We start from the raw sequence: 11,353 nt of genomic DNA on the forward strand, positions 1-11,353 counted from the left end.
GCTTGGCTTTGTGATTTTAGGATATAAACTGATGCTGTACATTGTATCAATGAAGTCATCAATAGACCTTTGCTTGTTAGGGTTCAATAAGTCAATATTAAAGTCACCGCATAAGAAAATTATTTTTTGACCATTGTCCATGTAAGTTGCCTTGATCCATTCTTCAAATGTTTCTATACTTGACTTAGGTGATCTATATATACAACTGATGAGTATGTTTTTGCTATTTTCCTGACATATTTCAATGGTAATACATTCTAAGATATTATCTATAGCAAATGACATGTTTTTTACCACTTTGAGGTTCGGGTTCTTCATCACATACACAACTACTCCTCCTCCATTTTTGTTGCTTCTGTTGATGTAGTTTAGTTCATATCCTTCCAGATCAAAATCTATTCCTTTTTTTATCATCAATCCATGTTTCTGTGACGGCGATCACTTTGAAGGGTTTGTTGATGTGCTCCAAAAAGTTCTTAATGTTGTTGTAGTTTGCATACAAGCTTCTGCTATTAAAATGAACAATTGACAATTTGTTATCACTTTTAAGGATGCTATTCTATTGCTCATCTGTGTAATAAAAACAAGTATTACTAATGTGGGGAAAAAAATGTGTATCTGGATCTATATCGTTTTCCAAATCCTGGTTTTTGTGCTCTTTGTTGCAGAAGTTTTGTAGTTCCATATTTCCTTGCTCAACAATCTTTGATGTCGTTTCAATAATGTCTATAAGTGTAGATGGATGCAGTCCTGAATCTAGGTCTTCTTTTTCAGTCGTCCCTTGCAGCGTAGTAGTGTTGATGTTGAATTTAGGTGCTTGTTTTCTGTCAGAGTCCATTATCATCGTTGTTGTGGAAGCTGTGTAAACTTCAAATTTGTCCAGGTCTTTGATGTCATTGACAACAATTACTCTTGCCTCCGGACCTCCATTCAGCTTGATGTAGATTTTACAGTTGGCGCTCCAAGTTCCCTGGATTTTTCCCTGCTTTCTCAAGTTGCGTGCTTTCTTGGCGATTCCAGCATTATGTTTAGTGAGATGCTCATTCATGTACACATTTGTTCCCTTCAGCTTCTTTCCCTGTCTCAGCAATGCCATTTTAGATGTTCTGTTTACGAGTTTCACGAGCACGACTGGAGTGGCGTTGTTGTCTCTTCTGTTCAGTGGGATGCATGTTTCGATGGTATTAATGTCGATTTCAATTTCCTTTGATTGCAGAAAGTTGACCACTTGCTGTTCTGCCGAGACAAGGTCCATTTCATCTGGTTCACCTTCATTATTCACAGCCTTTGCATATAATCTTGCTTTAATTCGGTGCCTTGTCACGATGATATCATTCATTCGTTTATCCTGCTCCATTTCATCTATGATATTCCACAGCATGGAGTTGTCTTCTTGAAGGGTCTTCATTTGTTGGCGCATATCTTCTTGAAAGGTCTTCAATTGTTGGCACATATCAGAGACTTCATTTTTTCTGGTGATGATTTGAGTTTGCAGACTTTTCACATCTTGTTTGTGTTCTTCCATTGCTTTTTTCAGATCTTTTTTTATTTCTTTAATTTCTTCTTTCATTTCTTTCCAATCTTCTTTTAATTCATGGAGTATTTTTAGTAGTACTCCTTCTTGATTCCCATCATGTCCAGTCTCAAATCTTGGTCCCAGTTGTGTCCTGTGTCGGCTGACACCGAAGGTTTTGGGTTTCAGTCTTCTCTTTAACTTTTGGCATCGTGGCAGATCGATGACGTCAGTGACTCTTGTGTCTTAAACGGCAGTTACTTTAGCAACTTGCAGCACGTTTAACTTGTTTGTTCCAACAATGCGTGCATTGCGTTGTTCACAGATCGATTTCAGGTGTTAGTCTGTCAACTTATAACACTGCGACGTTGGAAACACTTTAAAACAGCTGTGAACTCGCCATAGCTTTTGGTTGCTAGGCAACCGCTTTGAGCTGCGGTAAGGCGCCGATGGCTTGAGGCAAATGGCTCTTCCAACTTGCCTCATTTCAGCGTATCAGTGCCTCACAACTGACCAAAATGAGGTCAAGGGTGCCAGGTGACTCTCCTGTGGCTGTGATCGCAAATCAGTTGTCAAAATCTTCAGAATAAATAAAAAGTCCGGTAGCAAAAGCGGAACCTTTTTCTTTTGCGTCCTTTCTCATGAACAGGAAGTGACGTATTAGTGAGTTTAATATTACCTGATAGTCGGAGGGGTGTGTCCACGGGTGTCTTGAGGCCAGTCTCTGAGGGAAGTCGACGGCAGCTCTATGGATGGCGCAAGTTCAGCTGATCTCCGGTAAGAGGTGACTTTTTAACCACAATTTTCTCACCGAAACCTGCTGGTTGACATTTGGTCGGGATCCATGTTTGCTTGACCGCTCTGATCCATAGTAAAGTTTCACCTCCGGGAATTTTAAACAAGGAATCACCGTGTGTTTGTGTGGCTAAAGGTTAAAGCTTCCCAACTCCATCTTTCTACTTTGACTTCTCCATTATTAATTGAACAAATTGCAAAAGATTCAGCAACACAGATGTCCAGAATACTGTGTAATTATGCCGTTAAAGCAGACAACTTTTAGCTGTGTGTGGTGCACCGCTAATATTTCCTTGACGTTTTCACCAATAAACTCCGCAGGAAATTTAAAATTGCAATTTAGTAAACTAAACCGTCCGTATTGGCATGTGTTGCAATGTTAATATTTCATCATTGATATATAAACTATCAGACTGTGTGGTCGCTAGTAGTGGCTTTCAGTAGGACTTTAAATGAGTGCTTGTGTCAGAGTCTTAAGTGTATTTCTACCCACCAGCGGGGTGATCCTACTATATAAGAAGTAAGGGTGTATGGAATGCCGGTATTGGTAAAGTACCGTGATACTATCCATCCATCCATTTTCTACTGCTTGTCACGTTTGGGGTCGCGGGGGGTGTTGGACCCCATCTCAACTGCATTAATCATATTCGGTACTAAACCGCCTCTAAAAAGTACTACTTCTATGTTTACATCAAAATGTTTTGCCATCACATCTTTCGTTTTTTTATTTGTATTTATTTATATTATGTTTATAAACTCAGGAAAAATGTCACTGGACACATGAGGACTTTGAATATGACCAATATATGATCCTGTAACTACTTGGTATCAGATTGATACCCACATTTATGGTATCACCCAAAACTAATGTAAAGTATCCATACAACAGAAACATAAGTGATTATTGCATTTTAACAGAAGTGTAGGTAGAACATGTTAAAACTGAAAATAAGCAGATATTTACAGTTAATGAACAAGTAAATTAATAATCCATTTTTTACCACTTGTCCTTAATAATTTTGACCTAATAATAATAGAATATAAATGACACAATATGTTACTGCATACGTCAACGGACTAAATTAGGAGTTTTTCTTTATATACTTACTACTAAAAGACAAGTTGTCCAGTATGTTCACAAACTTGCAATAGGAAACATGTTTGATGTACCCCAAAACATTTTTTATTTAAAAAAGCCAATAATGCACTTTTCTGTGATCCCTTTTTTTTTTTAGAAAAGTATCAAAATCCATTTTTGTAAAGGTCCCGGTACCAAAATATTGTTATTGGGACAACATTAGTAAGAATATAATAATTCGGTTGATTCTTTCACTACCTGAGTAGTCATTTTTTTACTGGAGAGATTAGTATTTACGATGCAGCCAAGAAAGTTAATCTAATTTTTGTTTGTTATAATATTGTCGCCCACTTTGACTGTGAAGTTATTTACTTTTCTGAGGTTAGGAATTGACCCAAAAACCTGTGTACTTGCAAGTACGGAGCGAGTCTTAATTTGACAGTTTGTCATTGAAAGCCTTGCTAGTCTACGTCTTGAGGATTGTAGCTTCTCTTGTTTTGTGGCCGTTAGCCTCGGTTCTATGTTCTTTATGGGTATAGAAAATGATGGAATGGTCACTTAAGCCGCATGCAGTAGTTCCACTTGTGGTGATCTGAGACTGGTCAGAAGTAACAAGGAGGTCAATGAAGGTTTAAAATGACTCACTCACCCTGGTAGTGTGCTTAATGAGCTAAGTGAGACAATGTTGGTGGCACAGCTTAGTGAAGGTTTTAAAAATGGGTGCATCCTTTCAGGACATATCTGTGTTCCAGTCCCCAAGAAGATGTAAACATGTATCAACATGTTTACACTAAACTCACACACTCACCAAATACATTTTATACTGTAATCAAATCTAATAATTTCACGTCATGATTCTGACCTACATGCATCAATAAGTGAAAGTAAACATTTATTTTCAATAACCAAAGTAGTCAACACTTGATTTATTAAAAGAACATAAAGTTGACTGACTTTCCTTCAGCGTGTCGTAGATGGTCTCCAATTCCTAAAGAGGAATTGTTGATGGAGATACTCCATAAAACAGCACATAGTAAAACATGTTTTGGTAAAAGTTCCTTTTAGCCCAGCCAACAAAATGACCTCAAGAAAGTATGTTGCATGATAACAAAAACATACCATGAATGTTTTTTTTTTTTTTTTAGTGATTTTGGAATTATATTTTTTTTATTTCCATGATATTGAAGTTATGGTAATGACAATATCATTATAATATTATGGTTAAGTTTACAGATAAAGTTTAGGTGTCATAGACCGTATACACAAAACAATATTTACCCACTTTACATCAGTGAAGTTAAGAATGCTTCAATCAATGCTGCCTCGTACTTATACAAACTTTTCAAATTGCCCCCCATCAAATTTCCAAGTCTGTTTTTGTACTCACTGTACCACTTTTGAATAATTTTTAGGAAAAAAGTAGGTATTTCCAGTGTTTTTATTGGTTGTTTTGCTACACACTTTTAACACAACACACAAAAGAACACAAATCATGTCATTGTGTTAACAGTGTCAGTTCAAAACTATTTCTATACTCTCTTTATCTTATTTACTTATTTACCCAACAGATGTCCAGCAGCCTCCTCACATTAAAGAGGAAGGGGAGGATCCACAGCCCCCCCACATTAAAGAGGAAGAGGAGGATCCACAGCCCCCACACATTAAAGAGGAAGAGGAGGAAGTGTGGATGAGTCAGGAGGGAGAGTGTCCTGTAGGGCAGGAGGAGGCTGATGTCAGCAAGTTTCCACTGACTGTTGTCTCTGTGAAGACTGAAGAGCATGAAGACAAACCACCTGAGTCCTCACAGCTTCATCACAGTCCAAGTAAGCTCAACATTATACAAGATTATACAAGAATGACAAACACATTTCGGGAGGACATTCTCACAGTAACACAACATAAACAGAACAGAACAAATACCCACAATCCAATGCATCCGTGACTATTCCTGGCTACATTATACACCCCGCTAGCACCAAACCCTGCCCCCCCCCAACCCCGCCCACCTCAAGCGACACACGGGGGGGGGGGGTTGGTGCCAGCGGGGTGTATAATATAGCCAGGAATGGTCACGGATGCCTGGGATTGTGGGTATCTGTTCTGTTCGGTGTTACTGTGAGGATGTCCTCCCGAAATGTGTTTGTCATTCTTGTTTGGTGTGGGTTCACAGTGTGACGCATATTAGTAAGAGTGTTTAAGTTGTTTATATCACAACCTTGAGTGTAACCTGTGTGGCTGTTGACTATATGCCTTGCAATCTCGTACGTGTGATGACAGAAGCGGCGAAATGCATGCGTCGGGCTGGCACACAGATAGCATGGTGTAAAAGCGGGCGCGATGACATGTCGCAGAGGATGTTAAAAGTAAAGCCATCACGGCGCGCCCTCAATATTGTAGTCCGACTGAAAATCGGAGACTATTAGCCCCGGGTGATGTCCGGGAGATGCACCAAAATAAGGAAACCTCCCGAAATAACCAAGGGGGTCGGTGATTATGCAGCTGAGCCTCATCAGAGTGGCCAAAGAGCTGCATGCGGCTCCGGAGCTGCGGGTTGCCCACCCCTGTTCTAGATGTATTAAGAGTTTATTCACAACATTAATAATATATACATACTATGCCAAATTAAAAAAGGTAAGCTTTTAGTAAATTTGTTTGGGATTCTGTTTTTTGTAATTGGTTTTCAATCTTCATTATTTACTTCAAGTTATTACAATACCTATGTCTCTCTCTCTTATGTATGTATATATATATATATATATATATATATATATATATATATATATATATATATATATATATATATATATATATATATATATATATATATATATATATATATATATATATATATGTGTAGGTGTGGGAAAAAAACCACAAGACTACTTCATCTCTACAGATCTGTTTCATGAGGGGTTCCCTCAATCATCAGGAGATTTTAATGGAAGCATTCACATACAATGGTTTATATAGAGCACAGAGTGGGTGGGTACAAGCAGGTGTAGGGTGTGGTGATTGGCTCATGTGTTACCTAGGAGGTGTTTCCGTCTATGGCGGCATGTTGAAATGATTTCACTGCGCTTGTTGAGGGATGACCGATCTGGATGATATATAATAAACAGTTTCTCTTTTAAGCATAGGTTGCATCTTTTATTACCACTGTTGTAAGGTGTGCTGGATGCAAGAATTTGCCATGTTATTGAATATTCAACATTATTGTCTTTGAGGTTCCAAATGTGTTTGCTGAGTTCTGTAGAATTCTGCAAAGTCTGGTTTCTAAAGGAGGCCTTGTGATTATTCCATCTTGTTTTGAACGCTCCTTCGGTTAATCCTACGTACGTGTCGGATGTGTTAATGTCCTTGCATATTACCTTTGCTTGGTAAACGACTGATGTCTGTAAGCACCTTCCGTTGAGAGGGCAATCAGGTTTCTTGCGACAGTTACATTCATTATTGGTTTCAGAGTCGTTTAGTCTGGGGGTAGGCAGCACTGCCTACCCCCAGACTAATAATGAATGCACTATTCTCCGGATAATCCAATCAAAACATATATATGTATATATATATATATATATATATATATATATACACACACACACACACACACACACACACAGGACTGTCTCAGAAAATTATAATATTGTGATAAAGTCCTTTACTTTCTGTAATGAAACTAAAAACATGGAAATGTCAGACATTCTGGATGCATTACACATCAACTGAAATATTGCAAGCCTTTTATTATTTTAATATTGCTGATTATGGCATACAGCTTAAGAAAACTCAAAAATCCTATCTCAAAAAATTAGAATATTTCCTAGGACCAAGTAAAACAAAAAGATTTATAATAGCAAAACAAAATCAAACATTTGAAAATGTCTAATGCACTAAGTACTTGGTTGGGAATCCTTTCGCATGGATTACTGCATCAATGCGGCGTGGCATGGAGGCAATCGGCCTGTGGCATTGCTGAGGTGTTATGGATGCACAGGATGCTTCGCTAGTGGCCTTAAACTCATTAGCATTATTGGGTCTGGTGTCTTACAGCTTCTTCTTCACAATACCCCACAAATTCTCTAAGGGGTTCAGGTCAGGGGAGTTGGCAGGCCAATCGCGGACAGTAATGCCATGGTCAGTACACCAGTTACTGCTGGTTCTGGCAGATCATGCTGGAAGATGAAGTCATCATCTCCATAGAGCTTTACAACAGATGGAAGCATGGAGTGCTCTTGGTACACAGCTGCATTGACTCTAGACTTGATTAAACACAGTGGACAAAAACCAGCAGCTGACATGGCTCCCCAAACCATTGCTGACTGTGGGAACACACTGGATTTCAAGCAACTTGGATTTTGCTCCTCTCCAGCTTTCCTCCAGACTATAGCGCCTTGACTTCCAATTGAAATACAAAATTTGCTTTCTTCTGGACTCTGGACCACTCTGCATAACAGTGTGGTACGCCAGCTGCACTGAAGCAGACAAACAGGCGAATTAGAGGGTCATAAAGTCTGCACAAAAAATTATCGGCTGCCCCCTCCCCTCCTTGAAGCATTTACATAACTCCCGTTGCCTCAAGAAAGCAAAAACCATCACCAAAGACAGCACACACCCTGGCTACCACCTGTTCCACCTGCTACCATCAGGCAGGCGCTACAGGTGCATCAGAGCCAGAACAAACAGGCTCAGAGACAGCTTCTTCTCCAGAGCTGTCACCATGTTAAAATCTAACTTCTAATAATAATAATAATTCACCCCTGTACAATATCATGCCCTAATACCCTACTGTGCAATACTGATTGTTATTTATTACTTCCGTACTCTTGTCTTGTTCTGTATATTGTACAGTATTTTGTATTTCTACAGTGTGCTGTATATTGTACAGGATTGCTTGTTATTTTTATTGGATAGTTGTCTGTTTATTTCAATTGTTAGTTTTTCCTTTATTACCTCTTGTGTTATTTATTTCACCCCATATTTGTTCCCACAACCGCCACTCAAGTTGGAGTCTTTAATCTCGTTATATGCAAATATAATGACAATAAAGTCTATTATATTCTATTCTATTCTAATTGGGCTTGCACACTGTCAATTCAGGATATAGGGGGCGCTAAAGGCAGTGCCTTTATGGCACTCCCTGAATATTGTTGATCTGGTAAAAACTGACAGGGGCTTCGAGAGAATTGGTGCCCTGAAATTCAGGGGTCTCCCGGGAAAATTGGGGACTTGGGCAAGCATGACCTATCAAGCGCCGTTCAGATTAAACTCATGGGCCGCACCAACATTAAATTGTCACATCAAAGTGCGCGCCGCATAATAACGTTTCGCGGAACGCAATTTTGCCCGCGGGCCGCATGTTTGAGACCCCTGCTCTAAACCTAAACCAAAATCATAATGATCAAAGACGTCCAGCACATTAAGGTGAGTTAAAGTTCATGAAAAGTTTTACTGTCAAGCTCTTACAAACTGTTCTCAAACACCACACACATCATTGTTTTTGTTTTTCAAGATATAGATGGATGCTGTCTTTTTAATGTAGGTGGAGAAAATGAATAACTTTATAGGGGTGGGCCAAAGAAAAGGTAAACTAAATAAATGCATAACGTGGAGTGCTGTCTATTTGGCCTAACTCACCTGTGAATAGTTTGAATACTGCAAACTTCAATAAGTAACACCTCATTTGTGTTCTATGTTCTGCAGACGTCCAGCAGGTGTCAGCAGAGAGTCATGAAGAGATTCCCTCCAAGCAGCAGGAGTGGAGCTCCAGTGTGGGACAGAAGAAGCTCGAGCCCACTCATATAGAGGAAGAAGAGGAGGAACTGTGGAAGCAGCTTCCAAGGTTGGAGGAGGTTAATGACGAAGATGATATAAAGTCAGAACCAGACAGCATCTTTGCTCCACTGTCAGACATGGACCACATGATGTCAGACTCTTCTGATCACAGTGACCACATCCAAAAACCTTTGAAGAGTAAAAATGACTCTGAAGGTGATACGAGACATCAAAATAACAGCAAACACTTTGACTGCTCTGAATGTGAAAAATCTTTTAGACATAAGAGTAATTTTACAGTACACATGAGAACACATACTGGAGAGAAACCTTATACTTGCCCTGTTTGTAAGAAGAGTTTCTCCAGAAAGCAATACATGACCACACACATGACAATACATACTGGAGAGAAACCTTTTACTTGCTCTGTTTGTAAGAAGAGTTTCCCCAGAAAGAATGACATGACCACACACATGAGAACACATACTGGAGAGAAACCTTTTGCTTGCTCAATTTGTGCTAAAAGATTCAACGCTAAGAGTATCATGACATTACACATGAAAATACACACAGGTGAGAAACCTTTCACTTGCTCTGTCTGTAAGAAGAGCTTCATCAGAAAGCATCACATGACCACACACATGAGAACACACACTGGAGAGAAACCTTTTACTTGCTCTGTCTGTAAGAAGAGTTTCTCCATGAAGCCTGACATGACCACACACATGAGAATACATACTGGAGAAAAACCTTTTACTTGCTCTGTTTGCAAGAAGCGTTTCTCCACAAAGCGTAACATGACCACACACATGAGAACACACACTGGAGAGAAACCTTTTATTTGCTCTGTTTGTAAGAAGAGTTTCTCCAGATGGCAACACATGACCACACACATGAGGACACACACTGGTGAGAAACCTTTTCCTTGCTCTGTTTGTAAGAAGAGTTTCTCCATGAAGCCTGACATGACCACACACATGAGAATACATACTGGAGAGAAACCTTTTACTTGCCCTGTTTGTAAGAAGAGTTTCTCCAGAAAGCAATGTGTGACCAAACACATGAGAACACACAATGGAGAGAAACCGTTTGTGTGATAAAACAATCAGGTTTAAGTATCAGGTCAGTAGACACAAGTGTGTAACAGTCATGGAAGCTGCAGGGATGTAAAAACACTCAAACGGTGATTGTGCTAAATGTACTTTAAAAACACAGCATGATTAATATGAACGTATATTTTATGTTCAATGTTGTGCTTCTTATCTTCTACTCTTATATGTTGTCCTGGAATGACTTTTTAAGTTGTGTGCATTTATTGAATATTATATATGTTGCTAAATTTTTATTCTATTTTCCCATTGTTAAAGAGAGGTCATCTTATTTTTTTTTTTTTTTTCCAACACATTTTCTCCATTGCACTTTATTGATGTTATTTTCCAATTAAAAGTATGAATTAATAACATTGTTAAAAAAATTTGGACCCTAAGTTCGGACACAGATTCATCGTCATCGTCATCGTCATCGTCATCATCATCATCATCATCATCATCATCATCATCATCATCATCATCATCATCAGAATACTGGATGAAACTTTAACATTACTTTTTTTAATATAAGTGTGACCTCAATATTCCTCGATAATAAGACTAAAAATAGAGATTTAAGTACCATATTAGAGTGCCTCTTGTAGTACTCCACCTCGCCACATTGTGAGAAGTGGGGGCTAGCAGTTGCATGTTTTTATCATGTTTTAGCAGCGAGGAAGACAGCATTTGTCTTTACTTTTTTGTCAGATTCAAGTTTTAATGTTCTTTTCATTAATAAATTAATCACTATGGCTGGCAATATTAAGGATTATTTATAGATATTTAAGAACAAATTCCCTCCTTGACAGGTAGCAAAATGACTCCACAAAATGTGAACTAGCAGCTGACTCAGTAAATATTTTTTTAATTTTCTAATTAGTTAACTATAAAGAGTAACATCCATCCATTTTCTACCACTTATTCCCCTTTGGGGTCGCGGGGGGCGCTGCTGCCTACCTCAGCTACAATCGGGCGGAAGGCGTTGTACACCCTGGACAAGTCGCCGTCTCATCGCAGGGCCAACACAGATAGACAGACAACATTCACACACTAGGGACCATTTAGTGTTGCCAATCAACCTATCCCCAGGTGCATGTCTTTGGAGGTGGGAGG

General features: G+C 38.9%; 1 protein-coding gene across 2 annotated transcripts in view; it reads left to right on the top strand.

Moving 5' to 3' along the window:
- Positions 1 to 11,002, top strand: part of LOC133561270 (gastrula zinc finger protein XlCGF57.1-like) — a 41,605-nt gene extending 30,603 nt beyond the window's left edge. For both annotated transcript variants that reach the window (XM_061914631.1, XM_061914632.1), the window contains 2 exons: positions 4,955 to 5,209; positions 9,081 to 11,002. In XM_061914631.1, the coding sequence (XP_061770615.1) occupies positions 4,955 to 5,209; positions 9,081 to 10,249 (1,424 nt within the window). In that variant the 3' untranslated portion in view covers positions 10,250 to 11,002. The remainder of the gene's footprint in view (positions 1 to 4,954; positions 5,210 to 9,080) is intronic.
- The last annotated feature ends 351 nt before the right edge of the window (positions 11,003 to 11,353 follow it).

Source organism: Nerophis ophidion, linkage group LG10 (genome assembly GCF_033978795.1).
Source record: "Nerophis ophidion isolate RoL-2023_Sa linkage group LG10, RoL_Noph_v1.0, whole genome shotgun sequence".
Classification (NCBI taxonomy): Eukaryota; Metazoa; Chordata; class Actinopteri; order Syngnathiformes; family Syngnathidae; genus Nerophis; species Nerophis ophidion.